Below are 24,084 nucleotides of genomic sequence, written 5' to 3'. Positions count from 1 at the left end.
GAGCTTTCATCCACCCTCAATTTGAACACTCAATTTGAACAGGAAGTAAAAAACATTTAATGTGATAATGGTAAGGAGTTTGATAATGGACCTTTTTGGGAATTTTGTAAAGTAAATGGGATAGCTTTTCGCCTCTCTTGTCCACATACATCATCACAAAATGGGAAAGCCAAGAGAAAAATCCATACCATTAACAACATTATTCGTACTCTACTAGCTCATGTGTCTTTACCACCTTTCTTTTGGCATCATGCTTTGCAAATGACAACATATTTTCTCAACATTCTTTCAAATAAACAATTAGCCTATCAATCACCTCTCAAGGTTCTTTATCAAAAGAACCCATCCTACTCTCATCTTCAGGTGTTTGAGTGTTTATGCTATCCACTTTTTCCCTCTACTACCATAAACAAACTTCAAGCCCGTTCCAGCTCGTGTCTTTTTGGGGTACCCATCTAATCATCGTTGGTACAAGTGCTATGATTTGTCCTCTCGTAAAAGCATACTAAGACGCCATGTCATTTTTTTATGAAACCTAATTCCCCTTTGCTAAGTTGCACACTCCACAACCTCACACTTATGATTTTATGGACGACGGACCCTCCCCGTATGTAGTCCACCATTTGACCTCTTCGTCAGGCCCAAACCAACCGGCTCAGTAGGTCTTGCCCAACTCGCAACTTGCTGCCCAGCCTACACCTCTATCCAGCCCACCCACACCTAGCCCACAATCGCCACAATAGCAACCCTCACCCAACCCAACGCTTGCACCTTCACCTCCATATTAGCCCACTCTTTTTTTGGCTTTCAAACCCGTGACACGTAGTCAGCATGGGATTTTCAAACCCAAACGACATTTAAATCTTAACAATAGTGTCACTAAATCCCCCCCTACCACATAATCTCGTGTCTGTCCTTTGTGACCCAAATTGGAAAATGGCTATGGATTATGAACTTAATGCTCTTACTAAAAATAAGACATAGGAGTTGGTGCCCCGTCCACCTGATGTTAATGTGATTCGATCTATGTGGATTTTTACTCAAAAAGAAAAACCTTATGGTGTTTTTGAAAGGCATAAGACCCGTCTTGTAGGGGACGACAAAACACAACAGGTTGGCGTGGATTGCGGTGAGACTTTTAGCCCGATAACCAAACCGACAACTATTCGCAATGTTCTCAGTTTAGTCATCTTTAAAACATGCTATGTTCACCAACTTGACGTTAAGAATGCTTTCTTGCATAGAGAACTCAAAGAGACTGTGTACATGTATCAACCCATGGGTTTTAGGGATTCAAATCATCCTAATCATGTATGCTTGTTGAAAAAATCTCTATAAGGCCTCAAACAGGCCCCTCGGGCTTGGTACAAGAAATTTGCTGATTATGTTTCTACTCTTAGGTTTTCTCATAGTACTTCTGATCATTCCCTCTTCATTTACCGACAAGGTACAATTATGACTTACATTCTTTTGTATGTGGATGATATTATCTTGATAGCTTCCTTTGATGCTACTCGAAAGTCTATCATATCCCTTCTTAGCTCGGAATTTGCTATGAAGGACCTAGGGTCGTTGAGTTATTTCTTGGGTATAGTTATAACTTGTCATGCAGGTGGTCTATTCTTATCTCATCGAAAGTATGCAACTAAGATCATTGAACGGGCCGACATGTCATCTTGTAAGCCATCTCCTACTCTGGTTGACACGAAACCAAAGCTCAGTGCTAATTCCAGCACACCATATGTCAACACATCTCATTATCAAAGTCTTGCAGGGGCTCTTCAATGTCTCACCTTCATGAGACCCGATATTGCTTATGTTGTACAACATGGGTGTTTATTCATGCATGACCCGAGGAAAGAACACATGCACGCTCTCAAGCGCATTGTGCACTACATGCAAGGTACTTTTAATCATGGCTTGCATCTTTATCCATCTTCCACATCCACTCTTCTCTCTTTTTTAAGAACAAAGGAAATATACAAAATTATGCTAACTACAAAGGCATAAACCTTATGAGTCACCCTATGAAGTTATGAGAAAAGATGATTGAGCATTGATAAGAGTAAAAACAGGGATTATCGAGAATCAATTTGGTTTTATGCTAAAGAGGTCTACAACATAACCCATTTATATTTTATGAAAGTTAATGGAAAAGTACAAAAGAAAAGAGACTTGCATATGTTTTTATTGACATGAAAAAAAAAAAGCTTATGACTTTGTTCCAAGAGAAGTGTTATGGAAGACTTTGGAGAAAAAAGATGTGTGCATGGCTTATATCCGAGCTATACAAAATATGTATGAAGGGATTACTCCAAGAGGCAAAACTCAAGATTTTCCTAGCAAGATAGGATTACATCAAGACTGAACTTTAAGTCCATTTTAAATCTATTCTTAGGCATGCTTATCAAGGATATACAAAAGATTATCCGAAATTACATACTTTTTGCAAATGAAATAATCTTAATTGAGGAATCAAGGTAAGTAATTCATAGTAAGTTTGAACTCTAGAAGCAAACTTTGAAAACAAAGGGTTTTTGCTCAAGTAGGAGGAAGATGAAGTATATGAATTACAATTTTAGCAATAGACAAATGATTTTGGCCTGAAAGTAAAATTGGGAGAATATATCATACCACATATTTCTAAGTTTATATATTTGAGATCAATCACACATGATAGAGAAATTAATGAGAATATCACACATAGGATACAAACAAGATAACTTAAATGAAGAAAGACATTAGATAAACAATTTTTATCACTATAGATCCGACTATACGGTAATGAATGTTAAACTTTAAAGAGACAACATAAAAGAAAAGTGGGATTAACAAAAATTATAATGTTAAAATAGATGTGTGATCATACAAGAAATGACAGAATACAAATGATGCCATACAAGAAAAAATTGATATAGCATCCATTGAGGGAAAGATGACAAAAAATCAGTAGACGGCATGATTTTTAACCCATAAAAAAGGAGGAAAGGGAAACCAAAAAGAATATTGGAGGAGTTATCAAGGAGGATCTTAGACTTAATAATATTTCTTAAACTTTAATTTTTAACCATGTTAAATGACATCATATGACATCATATGATCCATATAACCCACATCATCTAATGGAATATGACTTGATTATTGTAATATTACAACTGATTCACCATATACAATTCACATTAAAATTTCACTATAATCGTGAAATCTGTAAGTTAAAAACATTTCAGGAGGTTGAATAAAAATACATAAAAAGCATTAAAATAAAATCAACAGAATTTATTTCCCTATATATAGCGAGACATAAACGTAAGTAAAGAGCAGAAAAATAAAATAACATAATCCAACCTGTATCAACAATTCAATCTGTGCAATGTACAGGCATCATATTTTTAACTGTCCAAAGAAACATGAATTGTTAATAGCCAAAAAAAAAAAGATTTCATTTGAACACAATCTGGTGAATACCTAAAATTAAAATAATGGCAAAATTTTGCCAACCATGGAGGTTTTGCATAACGAAATCCTCCAAATTTGCAGGAGACTAGTTGCTTGCAAAATCAATTGAGGTAATATGAGTGTTAGATCCTCCAAAATTAATGGCAAACCATTAATTTCTGCCTCATTGCTATTGAAGAATCAATTTCATATACAATTAGGGGAAAGCTCAACAAATATGCAGAGATGATCTTCTGAACCTTTTATTCTTCATTATTTTGATTTGTCCAAAACTAAGGAACTAAGGAAAAGGAAAAGTTTTCCATCAGGGCAAAGTAGCCCTAAGTTCTTTCCTATCCGCGCCACAAGCCTGAAATTCAGAAGATCACCAATCAGATGAATAAAACACATCATCCACCAAGTAACACTAATAATTGTTATTTACGTGAATGTAACAGGATCTGCATTTAATTTTCATGTAATTTTAAAAACTGGGTATGTTTGGGTTGTTCACTTTGACACTAAAACAGCGTAGAAATTAATTCAACCATCATTCTAAATTAAAGTCTTCCCTTCATGATTTCAAATATCTAAACTCTTGTCTAAAGTACTCTCAGTTTCAAAATAATTTTCATTTGAGGTTTTAATTGGTTTCAAATTATTTGTGACTTTAAGAAACAAACGAAGTATCAATTATTTTTCTTTTCAACTTTATCCTCATCTTTTGGTATCTCCATTAAGTGGAAAGAGAAAATGAATGGTAACACAATCAGGTGAGCTTCTGTTCCTTGAAATTCAGAATATTTCATGACTTTCTGAATCCTTGTGCAAAGCCTTAAATGACAATTATTTCCAAATGAAAGGAGTAATATTCTCCCCAATTTAAGTAAAATACTTCAGAATCTTTCATGTATCGGTTGATTTGCTTATACCGAAATTCATGTAACATTTGATAATAAACAATTGAAGAAAGATATATAAAATAATGAGTAAAGATGAAAATATCACTACCTCGACACCGAAGCCTTTTACATATACATTGGTAAATAAATCAGATGGCTCTGGCATTTGACTTTCCTGGAAATCAGAAAAGAACACAAAACTGAGATTGTAAATCACATAGGACAACTGCAGGAGATGGAAATATGTGGGATACCAAAATTAGTATGAGAAGAATAAAAAATCAAGATTTTCACCTTAGCTTTGGCAATGGCTTCATCTACTTCTTTTCTTATTTCCTTTTCAATGTCCTGAAAGAAGAAAGAGCATAATATTTTAGCACTTGTAAAAGTTAACGGTCTACATTTTTGAAGAACTTAATTGAGTGAAAATATGTCTGAGTGTGTTGGTTACCCCACTCGGCCAAAAAAATTTCATATATATAGACCAAAGGTCTTTGAGTACAAGAGAAGTAAGAGGTCTGATTATACGAGAGAAAAGCAAGATTACATATATGTCAGAGTAGATAAACTAAAACAGCTTTATTGCTGTCACTAATACATCAGAAAATATAATATAATCTAACAAGAAAATATAACATAATCTGAAACTTCCCCTCAAGCTGGGAGCACATAGATTGTATGCTCCAAGCTTGGAACATATGAATTGAAGCATCATAAAATGAAAACAACTTCAACGTAGAGGACTTAATGACTGACACAGATGCTGAGCCATGATGAACTTCCTCAAACCAAAACTAGGAGGGGTCATCAAACTCAGATAACAACACAAAGGGGCTGGGCTTCAAAAAGACTAGTACTGATTGGAAACTACAACCAACAAACTTAGTCAAAGAGCCTCACCAGACAAAGATCCCTAGGAACATTGGCTTCCTGGATCCTTCGCACCAACCTTCTAACAATAGCGGTTTTTTCCCACCCTGTTCTCCAATCAAAATTGGGTTCTTCTTCATGGTTCGCAATAAAATCTCTATGACCCAAGGTCTCTTCTGTAGGTCTTCAGATGCTGAAAGGTTGCTATGCAAAGGTTCACAAATTCCAATTTTACCTCCTCGGATTTCTCAAGCACTTTCACTATCTCATCCACTCATAGAAGGCTGAGGATTAGATCGTATTAGAGTATAATATTGTATAATGTGAGAATTCACATTCTATTATAGGTAGTTTGATTACAGCTAACTGTTTATAGTTAATGACAGCTGTTAACTTCTGTTAACAGCTTCTATAAATACCTAAACAGTACTCTCTGTGCATTTGAGTTAATAAAATACAGAACTCCACTCTCTGAAATTCTCTCTATCTCAGTTTCTCTAATATGGTATCCAGAGCCACGTATTCTTGTGGAGAATCCTAATTGTTTTTTGAACCCTAGCTTTCTTCTCCCATGGCAAGTTCCAATCCCATCCATCACTTCTGCACCTCAATCCTTTCCTAACTCCATTACCGAGAAGCTTGATGATCCCAATTTTCTTCACTGAAAGCAGCAGATTGTGGTAAATCCAATGATTCCTCCTCGGTTTCGCAACGATGAAGATCGAAGTGCTGAAAATGTTAATCCAGCGTATGAAGCCTGAAAGGTTCAGGATCAAATGCTGTTAACTTGGCTTCAGTCAACTCTGTCAAAATCTGTTCTTTCTCATGTTCTTGGTTCGACTCATTCGTATAAAGTGTGGAACAATGTTCATGAGTATTTTCAGCTGCAGACGAAGGTACGTGCTCGACAATTGCGCACTGATCTTTGATCTACCTCTCTCAACGGCAAGACGATGCGTGAGTTCTCGTCTCAGCTTAAGAACATTGCCAACGAACTTGCTGGTGTTGGTAATCCAGTGCAGCATGAAGAGTATGTTGATGCAATTCTGGCTAGTCTACCTCAAGATTATGCGCAGGTGATTGCTGTGATTGAAGGTAAATTTCAGACTCCTCCGATCTCTGAAGTCAAGGCTCTTCTTGCGCATGAGTCTCACAACAATCATTTTTGTAAACAATCACTTCCCTCTGTTAATTACACTACCACCAATTCTTCTGGTTATCACAGTGGTTCAAATGCTGGTTATGCTCGCGGCAGTGGCAGTCGCGGTGGTTACGCCGATCCTGGTGGCGTCAGCGGTGGTCGTCGTGGAGGCGGATCCGACAAAGATCGTGGAGGTCACTTCGCCAATTTTCAGTGTTAGATCTGCTTGAAGTATGGTCACACTGCTAACATTTGCTATTACAGATCTGACAATTATCAACCTCATGAGTCACTGGTTCTGTATGATCCTACCACACAGCAACCAGTGCAATTCAATTCGCCTCAATCTAACAACAGAACCACTAACACCTGGGTTAATCCTAACTTAAAGTCCTCTAAGCAAAGTGCTAATGCTAGTTCAGCTATTCCTGGTGCTATGCTAGCTAATACTTCTTTTCAACGTGCTGCTAATTCCACATGGATTCTAGATTCTGGTGCATCTTATCATGGCACTGGTGAACCTCAGAATATTGATCAACTAAGTCATTTTGATGGTCAGGATCAGATTACATTGGTAACGGCCAAGGTTTGCACATTTAAGGGTTCTGGTTCTTTCCTATTCTTGTCTCCTATTAACTCTAATATTTCATTTAAGCTTAACAATTTACTTCATGTTCCTTCCATTACCAAAAACTTGTTAAGTGTGAGTCAGTTTGCAAAGGATAACTCTATATTCTTTGAGTTTCATCCCCATTCTTGTCTTGTTAAATCTCAGGGGACCAATGAGATTCTTCTTCAAGGTGTTGTTGGTGCTGATGGTCTCTATTCATTCCCAAATTTAAAGCTTCAAGATCCTTCAGTGTTGGTGTCTTCCTCAGCTGAATCAACTTCAGATTCTGCTGTTCATTCCTCTAGTTCAAGTCCCATGTTCAATTCTAATTCTACTAGTTCAGCATCTAAACCCATTCCTGATGTACATACAGTTTCAGATGTACCCTTAGCCCCTAGTTCTAGCACTATGTGGCATACTAGGCTAGGCCATCCCAATTCTCATGTACTTAACTTGATCATTGTAAAATTGTTCCATTCAATAAAGGTGTTTCTGATTTCTGTTCTTCTTGTTGTGTGGGAAAATCACATCGTTTACCCTCCTCTATTTCAGAATCTGTTTACACTGCCCCTTAGAACTAATTTACACTGATCTGTGGGGTGCATCTCATTACCTCTCATTCTGGTTATGTTTACTATGTTTCTTTTATTGATGCTTATCCTAGGTTCACATGGATTTATCCTTTAAAGTATAAATCTGAAACTCTTTCTGTTTTTCAACATTTCAAATCAGTGGTTGAACTTCAATTAAGTGCTAAAATCAAAAGCATTCAATTGGATTGGGGTGGGGAGTATAGATCCTTCACTTCCTTTTTGGCCACTCATGGCATAACTCAGACTCATTTGTCCCCCCACACACCATCAAAATGGTGTGGTGGAGAGGAAGCATAGACACATTGTTGAAATTGGTCTTACTTTCCTTCACCATGCTTCTCTACCCCTATCCTTTTGGGACTTTGTTTTCACAACTGCAGTTTACCTAATTAATAGGTTACCTACTACTTCTTTAAATTTTGTTGTTCCTTACACTGTTTTGTTCAATAAATCCCCAGATTACAGCTTCTTGAGAACATTTGGTTGTGCTTGTTTCCCTTTCTTGAGGCCTTATACCACTCACAAATTGGATTTTAGATCTCAAGAGTGTCTCTTTATGGGGTATTCAAACACTCAGAATTCTGCTCCTAGTCAGCCCTATAACTTTGGTCCTGAAAATTCTGTTTCTAGTGAGAATTCTAACTCCAATTCTGAGTCTACATCTGAGTCCTCCAAAAGTACAGAGTCTCCTCCTAGAACTGTTAATAATCACCCCATGCAAACCAGATCCAAGTCTGGAATTCACAATCCTAGACTTCACCCTTGTTTATTTCTGGCTCACTGGTGAACCTAAATGTGTAAATGTGTTAAACAAGCCTTAGCTGATCCTAATTGGTACTCTGCAAGGCAACAAGAATACACTGCACTAACGAATAATCATACCTGGGACTTAGTGTCTTTACCTCCTGACAGAAAAGCAGTGGGGTGTAAATGGGTTTTTCGAGTCAAGGAGAATGCAGATCTATAAATAAGTGCAAGGCACGACTGGTTGCCAAAGGTTTTCATCAAGTTCATGGGTTTGATTTTCATGAAACCTTTTCCCCTGTGGTTAAGCCCATAACTATAAGGCTTATTATTAGGCTGAAGGCAGAAATGTCCTAGGGGTGTGTGAGGATAGGGTTGTTATCTTATGTGATTCTTTTTGTAGCTGGGTTTGGCAGATTCTGCCTTTGTAATTACTTACCTCTTCAGTACATCTAGTACTGAAGTTTTATTAATACAATCATATTTTTGCAGTGCAAAAAAAAAAAATTGCTCTTGCACTTACTAACAACTGGGACATGTTTCAACTATATGTGAATAATGCTTTCCTAAATGGATTGTTGGAATGTACATGAGCCAACCACCAGGTTTTGAAAATTCAGACAAATCTCTTGTTTGCAAGCTGAACAAAGCCCTCTATGGCTTAAAGCAAGCACCAAGGCAGTGGTTTGACAGACTTAAATCCACTCTCCTTCAATTTGGTTTTACTGCCAGCAAATGTGATCCCTCTCTCTTTACTTACAAGCACCAAATGCATACTGTTTTTCTTCTAGTGTATGCGGATGATACAATAATTACTGGCAGCTCTCCCTCTCATTCAGCAGCTAACTAATCAGCTCAACTCAAGCTTTTCCCTCAAACAACTAGGTCTTCTAGACTATTTCTTGGGCATTGAGATCAAATATCTACCTGACAATTCTCTCATCATGACTCAGAGTACTACCTGCAAACTTTCAAAGAGTGGTAATGATCTATTTCAGGATCCTACTTTGTATAGGTCTGTAGTTGGAGCTTTACAATATGCTACATTAACTAGACCTGAAATAAGTTTTGTTGTGAACAAGGTTTGCCAGTTCGTGGCTAAGCCTTTGGACTCTCACTGGGTGACTGTAAAAAGGATCCTAAGGTACCTTAAAGGCACTCTATTTCATTGTCTTCATATGAGACCTGCTACTGCTGGACAATCTTTGACACTAACAGCTATGTGTGATGCTGATTGGGCTTCTGATATCAATGATAGAAGGTCCACATCAGGCTCTTGGTGGTCAAGGAAACAGTAAGTTACAGCTAGATCCAGTACTGAAGCTGAGTATCGCAGTGTAGCTCAGACTTCAGCAGAGTTGACTTGGGTTCAGGCTTTGTTACAAGAACTTTAGCTTTCCTTCTCTACACCTGTCCTGCTCTGTGATAATCAGAGTGCTGTAGCCATTGCTCGCAATCCAGTCTTCCATAGTCGCACCAAACACATGGAGATTGATGTCTTTTTTGTGCAGGAGAAACTTCTGTCTAAGCAGCTTCTGATATACCACATTCCAGATCTGGATCAATGGGCGGAGGTGCTGACCAAGCCTCTCTCTCCTGCCAGATTTGAGTTTCTTAGAGGCAAACTCAATGTGAAAGTTTTTCTTCTGAAAAACCTTCCCCTTGAGTTTGAGGGGGGTGGTATTAGAGTATAATATTGTATACTGTGAGAATTCACATTCTGCTATAGGTAGTTAGATTACAGCTAACTCTTTACAGTTAGTGACAGCTGTTAACTTCTGTTAACAGCTTCTATAAATACCTAAACTGTACTCTTTCTGCATTTGAGTTCATAAAATACAGAACTCCATTCTCTTTATCTCAGTTTCTCTAATAGATCGTAAGTGCTGCTATGTGGGTGATTTTGCTCCTGCACTCTATCATGAACCTCTTTGAGCTCATCACTAATGGAAACCTCATCAATAACCTGACAACAGCATTTCGCACACAGCTTTTGGAACTCATCCACCACGTCACGTGTGACTGTTATGCTCATGGCTTGGGAGAGTGCTTTGAAGAAAATGTCAGTCTCATTTGCAAGTAGAGAATGTGCAAGGTGATGATGGGTGACTCTCGCGTGCATCCCCTCATGTGCTGATTCACGAGCCCTAACTATAATATCCTAGATTCGGACAAGTATGCGAGAAAAGGATGCACACGAGTCACCCCTATTAACCTTACGCATTCTCTACTTAGAGACGAGAATGGCATTTTCTTCAAAGCACTCTCTCAAGCCGTGAGCATAACAGCCGCATGCGACGTGGTGGACTAGTTCCAAAAGCTGTGTGAGCTAGAAGAGGTTCTTGATAGAGAGCAAGAGAAGAAACGCTCACATAGAAACACTTACAATCTAATCCTTAGCCTTCTACAAGCGGACAAAATAGTGAATGTGCTTGAGAAATCCGAGGTGGAGGTTGAAGAGGTCAAATTGGAAGTTGTGAACCTTAGCAGAGCAACCTTTAAGCATCTGGAGACCTACAGAAAAGACCTTGTGGAACAAGCATGTATTAACATTGTTGTTGGAAGAGACTCTAAAGTTCGAAGGGTCATGGAGATTTAATTGTGAACCATGAAGAATAACCCAATTTTGATTGGAGATCAGGGTGGGGGAAAAAACCATGATTGTTAGTAGGTTGGCATGTGGAGGATCCGAAAAGACGATGTTCCTAGGGATCTTCGTATGGTGAGGCTCTTTGAATTGGACAATGGAGCCCCCTAGACCAAAACAAGAAGGGATCCTCAAACTCAGATAACAACACAACGGGGTTGGACTTCAAAAAGACTGGTACTGATTGGGAGACACAACCAACACACTCCCCCTCAAGCTAAAGCCTACTATGCTTTTAGGTTGTTACAATAAAATAAAAAAAATAAAAAAGTGACAAAAACAAGGTCAAAGCAACTAGGACATATCTCTAACATCCCCCGCAATTTGGAAGGTAGACTCAGCACTTCCAACTTGGGATGAACAATACATGTAGACAGAGAGACAACAAAATATGTCGGAGAGTGAAATACAATGACTAAAAACATTCAAAGACAATTGGAATATGCTTGACTATTGAGCAAAAGCCATAACACAAGGCTTAACCACTTAACATAAGCAAACACGTTTAACCACCAAAAAGGCAGAAGCAAAACAATGACAAATGCTTAACCATCCATGGCAGAAGCTTAACACAATGCTTAACCATCCATGGACAGAAGCAAACATGCTTAACCACCTAAAAGGCAAAAGTTGACCAATGACAATGCTTAACCACCATATAGGCAAAAGCAACAAAGCCTAACCATCAATAGCAGAAGCTACACATGATGCTTAACCACTCATGACAGAAGCAAACCAATAACAAGTGTTTAACCACCATTTAGGCAGAATTGCAGAAGCAACAAAGCTTAAACATCAAGACTAGAAGCTAAACATGGTACATAACCACTCAAGACAAAAGCAAAACAAAATATTTGAATGCTTAACCACCATAAAGGCAGAAGCAACACACCAATGTTTAACCATCCATGGCAGAAGCTTGACATCAATGCTTAACCACCGCGGACAAAAGCAGAACATGAACAGGATCAACAGATGACTTTTTTTTATATATTAAAACTTGAGACCCAAGAGAGAAATACAATGGATGAACAGTATCCTGGTGACATTTAAAAAAAATATATATAAACACCTAAAACCCTCCTAATGAATGGAGGAGATATCAATAGAAAGCAGTGGAAATATGCAGAGCAGATGAACAGATGGACAAGAGTGATTGACAATGGCACTGCACAACAAAGGGTTACTAGAGATAGATGAGGAGAAATAATCTCAAACAGCTAGCAAGCTTGGAGGAAACTTCAAACCCAAACTGAACAAACTCAAATCTGTCTGCAAAGTAAAAGAAAACTTAAAAACTTGAGAGCACTTCATTGACTAAACAAAGTAAAAGAAAACTTGAACAGTAGCATCCTCTGCCAATCTATCTTCAAAAGTCCAATAGATGTCCTAGAAATAGACAGAATAGGGGCTGAAGCAGATATCTTGATCAAACAGAAGCAGCAAGCTTGACTTGGATGAACCAACCATTTTTTTATAAATGAAGGGCTCAAAACAGTGCCAACAATGATTTCAAGATGGAACTAGCATAAATGAACAGCGGAAATGAGTTGGGCATGTGAAAAACAGCTAGAAAAGTCAAAAAACAACCACCCCAGCGATGGCTTCGACAATGGTGGCTGACTAGTGGGTCAGACACGCTGGAGTGCGACGAGTGCAGTGGTGGTAGTGGGTGTTGCTGAATCTCACCAGAAAGAAGTAGATCTGACAAAAAAAAAGGAAGGAGATGACCAGAAAAGAAAAAGGAGAACCCACTCCTCACCAGTGGGCAAAGAGGACAGCCCAAACCCTAAGGCTAGGAATGGCTCCAGGAGACTCCGGCAACCCTTTCTGTGGCGGCAGGTGTGTGGACTGCACGCACCAAACAAGACAGCATGTCAGAGCACCTGGTTTCCGATTTGGGCTCAAAACTGCTTTGCTTGGGTTGCGTGTGACAAAGCACAACCTAATCCTGAACTCGCCTGAAAAACTGGACGTTGACAACTAAGACGAACTTGAAGGACAACCATGAAGGTGACCAGAACCAGAGAGCTGGATCGATCCACTCGGATACCATGTAAAAGTTAATGGTCTGCATTTTTTAAGAACTTGGTTGAGTGAAAATGTCTGAGTGTGTTGGTTACCCCACTCAATCAAAAGATTGTCATATATATAGATCAAAGATCTTTGAGTAAGAGAGAAGTAATAGGTCTAATTACACAGAGAAAAGCAAGATTGCATAGGGGAGAAGCCTATGTGTACTATGTAAGAGTAGATAAACTAAAACAGCTTTATTACTATCACTATTCACTAATACATCAGAAAATATAATATAATCTAACAAGAAAAATATAACATAATCTAACAGCACTAAATTCTAAAGTTCCATCAAAATTAATGTGATAAGAACTTTGATTTCTTTAAGAAAACTCAGATTAACATCTTACAGCAGAGGCAGACCTCTTTAATTCCTCTAAAACAGAAGCACAATGTTAGAAAATAGGTTATTATATTCCTATTGTACTAGGCTACTGTTCTTCTTTTTGACATTTTGTACTTGTTCTGTTCTGAGTTTTCTGTAAAAGCTTCCTTTGTAAGCTAAGTTTGATATATATAAGAGAAGCTGAGTGTTGAGAAAACACTCAAGCATTTCATCCAAAAATATCTCATTATATTCAAATTGGTATTAGAGCAGCAACGATCCCACTCTACTTGATTATCACTGACGCCACCGTCCGCTGCCACCATACACCGCCACCACCCCCTGGCAAAATATCCAACAAACCCAGGGGTTTGGTGCACCTCAGTGAGCATGACCTAACCCTGGAAGTCGCGTAGTCAAAAAGCCCTCCACGCACCGCTTGTCCAGAGCCCTTTGTTTGGCACATGAAGTCCACGCACCGCCCTCTGCAGGTCGAAAACTTGCCGCAACAGTATAGAACAACTTGCGGACCTCCCTAGACCTAGATTTGGTCCTGGATCTTCATTATCTCTCATCAGTAGTGTTGGGTTCTCAAGTTGGAACCTTTTGTGAAGGTTCTGTTTGTGCGAGTTTGATGTCTTGGTTTGCACTGCTCCTCCTTGTTATAAGATAGCCTCTACAACCCCTTCTACAACTTCTGTTGGTCCCACAGCTTCTTTCTCTAGGACACCTGTCATAACCTCAAAAAGCTGAGTGGTAGTAAAAATTATTTGTCTTGGTCTGCATTTGTGGAACTCCGATTCCTTGGCCAAGGGCATCACGACCACTTGGAGAAAGAGTTCACTGAAGTGAGTTCAACATCTTGGTTTGCATACCTCCTTGTTATAAGATGGCCTCTACAACCCCTTCTACAACTTCTTCTGTTGGTCCCACAGTTTCTTTCTCTGGGACACCTGTCACAACCTCAGAGAAGCTGAGTGGTAGTAAAAATTATTTGTTCTGGTCTGCATCTGTGGAACTCCGATTCCTTGGCCAAGGGCATCAATACCACTTGGAGAAAGAGTTCACTGAAGTACCAGCAGAAAATCAGGAACAATGGAAAAGGCTTGACTTCCAGCTTTGTGCCTTGTTGTGGCAGTCTGTGGAGCCAAATATCTTAGGAACCTCGAGGTCCTTCAAAACCTGTTGCTCCTTTTGGAAAAAGCCCAAAAGATCTATGCCAATGGCATTCAGAGATTGTATGATGCAGCTGCCAAGTTGGCATCTTATAAGCAAACAAATCATGATATGACCTCATTTGTTGCTCAAATTCAATCTACAGTTGAAGAACTAAATATGCTCTTAGATGTTGACTCAATGGAGGAAATGAAAAGGAAGCATGACAATCTGTACATTGTGCTGGCCTTACGTGACATGAATTCAAATTTTGATCATATTCGTGATCAAATTCTGACTGGTCAAGAAGTTCCTTCAATGGATAGTCTCATGACACGTCTTCTTCGTGTTCCCACCCCAAGGAAGATTGGAAACTCACTTAAGCATTTTGAATCTTTAGCAATGGTGTCTACTAGAGGAAGAGGGGATCGTGGGAATTGTGGAGGACGTCGTGGTGGTGGTGGTAGAAACACAAACTCAGACCTTCGATGCTCACATTGTAAGAAGTGGGGCCACACCCAAGACAAATGCTACTACATAATTGGCTGGCCTGATAAAACAGCAAATGTCACCAAATCAGAAACACTTGATCCTAAGTTTTATGAAGAGGAGTATAAAGAATGCCTTCGATAGAAGTCCAATAGTCAAGCTCAATCATCTTTCAAGCTTGAGTACTTCAACAACTTGCATTTCTCAGTTTGTGGATAGTCAAGGTCCATGGGTAATTGATTCAGGTGCTTCTGATCATATTTTCGGTAATGACTCTATTCAGCTCTATGTCTCCTCCAAAATTTCCTTATCTGATCACCCTAGCAAATGGCACCAAAGTCACTTCTAAAAGAGTTGGCAAAGTCTCCATTTCTTCTTTAAACTTGGATCCAGTTCTTTTTGTTCCTAATTGTCCTTTCAACTTAGTTTCTCTTAGTCAACTGACAAAATCATTAAATTGTTTCGTAACATTTGATGTTGATTCCTTTGTTATACAGAAACGTGGTACGAGTCGGTTGATTGGCGTAGGACATGAATCTAGAGGTCTCTACTATCTTGAAACCAGCCTATATGTGTCTTGTTTTGCATCTCCGTCTCCTAAACTTTTGCATAATCGCTTGGGTCATCCACATTTGTCAAAGTTGAAGAAAATGGTTCCTAATCTCAACAAGCTTCAGGTCTTAGAGTGCCAATCATGTCAATTAGGAAAACATGTTAGGTCCTTTTTTCCAAAGAGAACTGAAACAAGATGTAACTCTGTTTTTTCCACTATTCACTCTAATATTTGGGGTCCAAGCCATGTCACATCTTTTGGTTTCAGATATTTTGTCACCTTTATTAATGAATACTCTAGATGTACTTGGGTTTATTTTATGAAAGACCAATATGAACTTTTACCTATATTCATGTCTTTCTTTAATGAAATCAAGACCCAGTTTGAAAAGTAAATAAGATTCTTAGGAATGATAATGCAAAAGAATATTTCTCCTCTAATCTCTCTTTGTTTTTAACCACACAAGGCATTTTACATCAGTCCACATGTCCTCACACACCACAGCAAAATGGTATAGCAGATAGAAAAAATAGACAGTTAGTTGAAACTGCATATACCTTATTGCTTGGTGCAAATGTTCCTGTTCATCATTGGGGTGATGCCATCCTTACTGCCTGTTTTTTAATTAATAGAATGTCATCTTTATCTCTTGAGAATAAATTCCTTACTCAATTCTCTTTCAAAATGAACCCTTATTTCACGTCTCTCCTCGTATTTTTGGTTGTACTTATTTTGTTCATGATGTTTCTCCAGATCGAGACAATCTATCTGCAAGGGCAATTAAATGTGTTTTCTTGGCTACTCCCATCTACAAAAGGGGTACCATTGCTACTCACCAGACACTAGACGACACTAGACGGTACTACATGTCTGTAGATGTCACCTTTGAAGAAATTCCCTTTTTCTCTTCAATGCAAGATTTCAATTTTGTCCAACAAGTTTTACCTGTCCCATCACTTGATCCACTATTGTCTCCAATTCAAGAAATCCCTATTATGGACACAAGTGAAGCCACCTCTCCAACCAGCCCTTCTTCATCACCCCACACTACTCATCAATATGAGACACAAAGAGATCTAGTCCTATGCCACATGGAGAGTCCTCTGCTTCATGTTCATCACCTTCAGCTATCCATACAACAGTTCTAACTAATAACAACTTTGGGTGGCCAATAACTCAGACTAAAGGTATTCGATCTACCAAAAATTCCCATCCTATTCATAATTGTTTGAGTAATCACCGGTTATCTTCTTACTTCTCCTTTGTTTCATCCATATCGCATCTCACCATTCCTAAAAATATCCATGAAGCACTTGATCACCCTAGATGGCGATAAGCCATGATTCTTGAAATGTCAGCTCTTGAAAGCAGTGGCACATGGGAACAAGTTACCCTACCACATGGGAAGAAGACAGTTCATTGCAGATGGGTGTATGCTATTAAGGTAGGGCTTAATGGTGAAATTGATTACCTTAAGGCTCGATTGGTGGCAAAAGGGTACACACGGATATATGGTCTTGATTATGGTGATACATTTTCTCCTATGGCCAAACTCACCACGGTCCGCCTATTCCTTGTTATGGCTGTCAGTCACCATTGGCCCCTCCATAAATCAATTGGATATTAAAAATGTTTTCTTGCATGGTGACCAAGAAGAAGAGATATACATGGAGCAACCCCCTGAGTTTGTTGCCCAGGGGAATGTGGGTTAGTTTGTAAATTGCGTCAATCTCTCAATGGCCTCAAACAATCTCCACGAGCTTGGTTTAGGAATTTTAGTCAAATTGCACAGGCTTTTGGATTGAAGCCCAGTGAAGCAGATCGTTCAATTTTCTATTGTCACACTTCTCCAGGAAAGTGTATTTATCTAATTGTCTATGTTGATGACATAGTTATTACAGGGAATGATGTTGCTACAATTTGTCAGCTGAAAAAGCACCTATTCAGACACTTTCAGACCAAAGACCTTGGGTGTCTAAAATACTTTCTTGGTATTGAGGTGGCACAATCAAACGAAGACATTGTTATTTCTCAAAGAAAGTATTTTTTGGATATCTTGAAAGAAACAGGCATGATTGAGTGTAGGCTTGTTGACAGCCCCATGGACCCAAATCAAAAGTTGATTGCAGAACAGGGTGAACCCTTCATTGATCCTGAGCGGGTATAGGAGACAAGTTGGGAAACTCATTTATCTTACAATCACTAGACCTGACATCTCTTTTGCAATTGGGGTAGTTAGTCAATTTATGCAGGCTCCTCACACTCATCATTGGAATGTTGTAATTCACATTCTTAGGTACATTGAAAGGGCTCCAGGACAGCGATTGTTGTATGAAGACAAGAGAAATACCCATGTTACTAGGTATTGTGATGTTGACTGGGCAGGCTCTCCTATAGACAGGCACTCTACAACTGGATATTGTGTATTCATAGGAGGAAATCTGATTCCTTGGAAGAGCAAGAAACAAAATGTTTTTGCTTGGTGTAGTGCAGAAGCTGAATATAGGGCTATGGCTTCAGCCACTTGTGAACTGATGTGGGTCAAACAACTCCAAGAACTTAAATTTTGTGAAGTTTAGCAAATGCAACTATATTGTGATAATCAGGTAGCACTTCATATTGTTTCTAATCCGGTATTCCATGAAAGAACCAAACACATAGAAATTGACTGCCACTTTGTTCGAGAGAAGTTGTTGACTAAGGAAAATAGTACTGAAAAAAATAGCTCTAATGATCAAATTGCAGATATTTTGACTAAGTCATTGAGGGGACATAAGATTCAGTTTTTATGCTCCAAGCTTGGTGCATATGATTTATATGCTCCAGCTTGAGGGGGAATGTTAGAAAATAGGTTATTATATCCCTATTGAACTAGGCTACTATTCTTCTTTTTGACTTTGTGTCTGCTCTGTTCTGAGTTTTCTGTAAAACATTCCTTTGTAAGCTAAGTTTGATATATATATATATATAAGAAGCTGAATGTTGAGAAAACACTCAAGCATTTCTTCCAAAAATATCTCATTATATTCCAGTCTGATTGAGGGGTTTTATTCTCCATTGCCTAAAGGTCCCAAACCCCTGCTCAATGTCAAGGAGAGAGGATTGAAAAGGTAATGATAGGTGTATTATTTACTAAAACGGAAGATATTGCAAGGACAAGGAGTATTCCCCCACCTGCCCCCAATCACAGGGCCTGGCTCCATCGAAGAATGCAAAGCAACTTTACCCAGCTTACAGCCAAAAGAAAATAACAAAATGAAAGACTAACTCAAATACCTGCCTCTATGCTGTATTACGGATCTTACACACGACAGACCCCTTTCACAAAGCTAACAAACTGTGACACCTCACCCTCCTTGTTTTGAGCATTTCCCTTCCTACCCCTTCTAGTAGATAATTGCCAAAATGCCAAATCTTAGGGCCATGACAGTTCTACCACTCTACGTCCCATTGCTTTAATTGGGAATTTAAACTACTTGGCTCTAACACTCAATCACTGAATGCCTTCCCTCTTTCCCTTTCCCTGCTTTCCATGATTTTCATTAATAGAATTATGTTATGCATTTATGCACATAGTGAATATTCCATTCAGCATCCAGACTACCTTATGGGTCTTACTCCCCAGCATTCCTAATAGTAATAATACTACTCCTTGTCTAACATTAATATATATCAAGACACTTGCGTGATAAACTAGCTTTTCCAAATAGGCAGAAAATTTGTGACACTTGGCAAAAATTTAAAGAAAATCATGACACATCATTCATGATAGACAAACAGATCATATCATCCAGCACATAGCATAAGTAATTACAGTCAGTATAAAGCTCAAGTAGACAGTAACTATCATAATTATAGTCTACCAACTCACATGGTAGGTAACCTATGTGGGGACTCGAATTCCATGACAACTATTTTAATATAGCCAAAAATATTATGAAAAAATATCTGTAGTTTCATGAAAATAACAATTGGAATTTATTTAAACATAAAATTTACTCATTACTAGATGAACTTGAAATACTAAGATGCCAGGAAAAAATTTGATCACAGATATAAAAATGACAGCAAGAGTATTTAATACAAAACAAACAGATATATCACATTTTGCAATTGAAGTACAGAGCATGAATTCAAACTTCATTCAATCACCTTTAGCTCCTTTTCAGTAGCAATCTCGTGAGTCAATAGTAGCTTTCTTACTCTCTCAATTGGATCACGCTCCTATAATCAGATTGGACAGGAGAAAATAAAAGAGATAGAGTAAACTCCTCAATATTAATTAAACAAATAGGACATTTAATTATGATTATAGTAATATACCTGTCTTACACCAGAAATCTCATCACGTGTACGGTATGTGCTGCCAGGATCAGACATGGAGTGGCCATGGTATCTGTATGTGTCCATCTCGAGAATCTGGACAAAATAATTAAGATAGAGAAATCAATTGTAATATAACAGAGAATAAAAGAATCATTCCTAAAATCTAAACACAAATTTAAGAAATATAAGTACAAAAAAGAAGTAAATTTACTTACAATGGGACCATTCTTTAAAGCAAACTCCTTTGCAAATTTACAAGCTTGTTTCACAGCAAGAGCATCCATGCCATCTACCTGCACAAAGTATAAATATTTACTTCCAAAAACAACAATCAAAACAGCAATGCAGGAAAGAAAAAATTTAAGCTTTCTTAGCTGTATATAGGTGTTTCAGCAATGCAAAGAGGTCATTGACAACCTATCCACAACTACCAAAACAGCAACACACCCTTTACATCTAGGGAGACCAAAATAAAGCCAATCAATATATCTTCCTATATCTGAGAAGGTATTGAGAGTGTTTGTAAAATTCCAATTGGCAATGATGGACTTCAAGATATCAATGGGATCGTGCATCCAAGCTCAGCATTCTACTTCCATTCCTAAACCTCACAATAAGTGCAGAAATCGTGCCTCAAGGAACCCTAAAACTTGAGCCACCAAAGACTCAAGTTCTTGGAGATATTCCTCTACAGAACCTGTTTAATATTTCAGAGTAGCCTACAGTTGTTTAGCCCAGCTTTCTGTTGACTTAGAAGGTGCTTTTTTGTGTATAGACCACATGTAATTTCCACTGGAAGCAATCTTGTACGAGCTGAGAGGACCACTATGGGCGGCAAAGCTCTCCCTTTGGGTATTTAATGCAGCAGCATACCCAAAACTCGAATTTGAGACCTCTCGTTAAGCTAGAACTACCCCATGCCAGTTGATTTATGCGCTCGGTGGTACTTAAAAGGCACTAACAGATTTAGAGAGAAAAGAGAAATTGTAAGAGTTTGTTATTGAGGAAATTCAACCCAACTAAAAGCTTATTAAACTTCAGTTTGTATAGCAGCAACAGTTATGTAACTGTCAACTAACCTGAGTTAGTTAGTGACAGTTGTCACACAGCTGTCCTAACTATTAAGCTAACTAACAACAGTCTAACTACTAACTATAGTTAGACTTACAGCTTAGCTAAAAATAAGAGCTTTAAAAATAATGTAGAAGTTGTTTGGCAGTTTTAGCCTAAATTAAAAGTTCCATTTCTTCGTCTTGGATCGATGAGAACAGCATGAGAGAGACAACAATGGAGGTATGCAGCTTACTTTTATAAGCTACTTCAGTTAGCTTTTTTTTTCTAAAAACTACTTATTCTCACTTCTTTTTTTTATCAAAATTAAGCTGCTTAATTTTTCAATAGTTTTTCTCCAAATATGTTTGGCCAAAGCTTCTCCTTTAAGGAGAAGAAAAGCCCAAAATAAGGCCAACCACTATCTAATCCTTGAACATAATACCAAAAAATTCTTCTTCCAATCCACCACTCCCAAGACAAATCTAATGTCTTCCTCAAGAAGCAAAACCAATAGACAGTAGTATACATACTGATGAAGGCTAGGTATAACTTTACTTCTCTGCTGCCAGTTTCGTCTGATACAACTAAAACAAATCTCAAAAATAGCAATACATCCCAAACAATCACATCCATCAAAATTGGCAATTTCACCATCATCAGCCAAGGGCAGATCCCATCTCTAGCAGATTCTAATTCTCCAGCATTCATATACCTCCATCTTGCTTGTTTAATAGAGAAGACAAGAGCTAACTGTTGTATTTCTGCATTTTCTTCAAGATTGATGCCCTACTTCTTCATTCTTCAACCCAACATACACTTATTTTCATCAATTCCGTCAACATACTATCTCAAATACACAGAAATACAATGAACACAGCTGGACCCATGATTTCTGGTGATTGTTGGTTTTCTTCAAAAGTTCCACATAATTGTCCAATGCCTCAGCACAGGTCTCCATCTCCCCAATGAGTGCATCCAGCAAGTTGGACCAAAATGTTAGGAATCCAATGGAGAGAAAAAGATTGTTTAATTGAAATTAAACAAGAAGAGAAAATAAGTGAAATACAATGTTTAGAACATCTCATTTCTACCCGTATGTCCTCTTATTTTTCTAACTGAACCTCCTCTAACTAGTTAACTGCCCTGCCCTAATTGTTTCTAACTACTTTGGCTCCCCTTTATTCTTCCCACCACATCTTACCCTTCTATCCTAAAACAATCACCATCAATCTAACTCGCAATCAACAACTCAATAACAAGAGTTGTTGCCTAAACAGACACTCAACTATGTGAACAAAGACAAAGTTAGGAATTGAAAAGTACAGAAGAAAAAAAAAAGGAAAATAAATGAATAGTGAAGGTTGAAGAAAGAACACAACACAGGAAAAAATAAATAAATAAACAGCAGAGCCCTCTCCAAACATGACACGAACAGATCATAGACCAAACAGGGTAAATCAACACCAATCAAGCTGCACTATGATGTGTGAACAGTGTGGAATTGAATATTTATAACACAACAGCCATCAATCTCTCTAACCTTCAATCCAGGAACATAATCCCCACGCTTGTAATAACTAGGACTCTTAGCAGCTCTCCACTCAGCTGTCCCCATTCCATCTGTCCCACAAACCAAACCAAATTAATCGAAACCCAAATCAACAAAAGCCTTGTTTGGATCATTTTTCCAATAAGCACTTGGAAGAGAGAAAAAAATAACAAAAATAAATTAAGCTTCACTCAAGTTAAAATTAACTCATGCATAAGGGATCTTGCTAACCAGTGTCATCATCGGTTAATGAACTAAAAAGAGAAAGTATTTATTGTAAGTGTAAACCAGACAAGGCAATTTTACGCATCCATCCCAATAAAAAAAATTCTCCTTTTAATTCCTTAACTCAATGCTAAGGGTACTAATTAGCATTTGCCTTAGTGGAAAAGTTTATCCAAACAAAGTCTAAAACCACCTCACATTTCACACTCACAGTGATTATTCTCGCAGACCAAAATGGAGGGGAGATCCCAAAGCGCAGAAATGTTAAGCGCCTCGAACAACTGCCCCTGATTGGCAGCACCATCGCCGTACATAGAAAACGTAACATTCTCATCCTTACAATACTTCTGAGCAAAAGCCAAGCCACACCCCAGCGGAACCTGCGCCCCAACAATTCCATGGCCACCGTAGAAGCCACCTTCTTTGCGGTAAAAGTGCATGGATCCTCCTTTCCCCTTGGAGCAGCCGTCGCGGCGGCCCATGAGCTCAGCGAAGACCTCGATTAGGGTTCCACCGCGGGCGAGGAAGGTGCAGTGGTCGCGGTAGGCGGTGATGATACAATCCTTGCGCGTGATGGCGGCCTCCATGCCGACGGCGACGGCCTCCTGGCCATCGTAGAGGTGGCAGAAGCCGCGTATGAGCTTGGCCTTGTAGAGCGAGTCCGCCGCGATCTCCATCCGCCGCATCAGCGCCATGTCACGGAAGAACGAGAAGAGCTCCGCCGAGGACGTCTCCACGGCGCGTGGAGGCGCATCGCAGTTGTGGGAGGTGAAGGGCACCGAGGTCTCCACGGTGAGGGGCTCCGACGAGGTCGACACCGAACGGCGTCGTAGGGATAAGTACGACGAGAGGGGTTTCAAAAGATTCGACTGTGATGGCGACGATTGAGCCACGCGCGATAGAGCCATTTTTTGGATGGAAACGAAAATTAGGTTAGAAATGAAAGGAAAAAAAAAATCGAATTAGTTTAATTTAGAGAGAAGGAATGGGAATGAAACAAAGAAGAGGAAAAAAAAAAGTATTTTGTTTGAGGTTAGGGGTGCGAATAGGGCAGGCCAGGCTTTAAAAGGCCTGAGTCTAGCCTATGATTAATTTTTGAGGCCTGAGTCTAGCCTATAGACTATCAAAGGCTTTTATTTTGATTCGGTCTGACCTTTTTAAAAATCTAACCTAGCTTGGTAGTCTATTTAAAAGTTTTCTTCACATTAAATCTTTAATATTCCTAGTTTTTTTTGCCAAAAAATAAATAAATAACACACCTTCTATAATAGACTAAATACAGAATGTTAATTACCTCTATCAAAAAGCTTGAAGTGAAAAGGATATGATTTTTGTAAAAAAAAAAAAAAGGAAGCCTGATAGAAAAAATATATGATTTTTGCCTAGGAACT

The 24,084-nt window shown here is 38.6% G+C and overlaps 1 protein-coding gene and 1 non-coding gene across 3 annotated transcripts; both read right to left on the bottom strand.

Annotated features, from left to right (window-relative positions):
* Nucleotides 1-3,307: 3,307 nt before the first annotated feature.
* On the bottom strand, nt 3,308-23,725 carry LOC100813933 (pyruvate dehydrogenase E1 component subunit alpha, mitochondrial). Of its 2 annotated transcripts, XR_005889502.1 has the most exons (9): nt 22,905-23,723; nt 22,460-22,539; nt 20,082-20,159; nt 19,864-19,959; nt 19,693-19,764; nt 4,632-4,685; nt 4,447-4,512; nt 3,466-3,805; nt 3,308-3,393 (listed from the first exon to the last, which is right to left on the bottom strand). XR_005889502.1 is itself a non-coding variant. In XM_003551951.4 (8 exons), the coding sequence occupies exons 1-8, from the start codon at nt 23,599-23,601 to the stop codon at nt 3,761-3,763; spliced, it is 1,188 nt and encodes a 395-aa protein (XP_003551999.1). In that variant the 5' UTR covers nt 23,602-23,725; the 3' UTR covers nt 3,308-3,760. The 2 variants fall into 2 exon arrangements, 1 of the variants encoding a protein (XP_003551999.1); XM_003551951.4 differs by having other exon boundaries at nt 3,308-3,805; nt 22,905-23,725.
* MIR9743 (microRNA MIR9743) lies at nt 10,332-10,570 on the bottom strand. Its single transcript, NR_126780.1, has one exon. It is a non-coding gene; the product is annotated as a microRNA MIR9743 (primary transcript).
* Nucleotides 23,726-24,084: the final 359 nt, after the last annotated feature.

Source organism: Glycine max, chromosome 18 (genome assembly GCF_000004515.6).
Source record: "Glycine max cultivar Williams 82 chromosome 18, Glycine_max_v4.0, whole genome shotgun sequence".
NCBI classification, from domain to species: Eukaryota; Viridiplantae; Streptophyta; class Magnoliopsida; order Fabales; family Fabaceae; genus Glycine; species Glycine max.
The sequence above is the reverse complement of the archived record's forward strand: the minus strand, read 5'-3'. Positions and strand labels throughout refer to the sequence as shown.

Coding starts and splice junctions, on each gene's coding strand:
- LOC100813933 (XM_003551951.4), bottom strand. CDS start 23,601: ATGGCTCTATCGCGCGTGGCTCAATCGTCGCCATCACAGTCGAATCTT. Junction 22,540..22,904: donor GGTCTGCGAGAATAATCACT/GTGAGTGTGAAA, acceptor TTTGTGGGACAG/ATGGAATGGGGACAGCTGAG. Junction 19,960..20,081: donor CTTTAAAGAATGGTCCCATT/GTAAGTAAATTT, acceptor TATTTTGTCCAG/ATTCTCGAGATGGACACATA.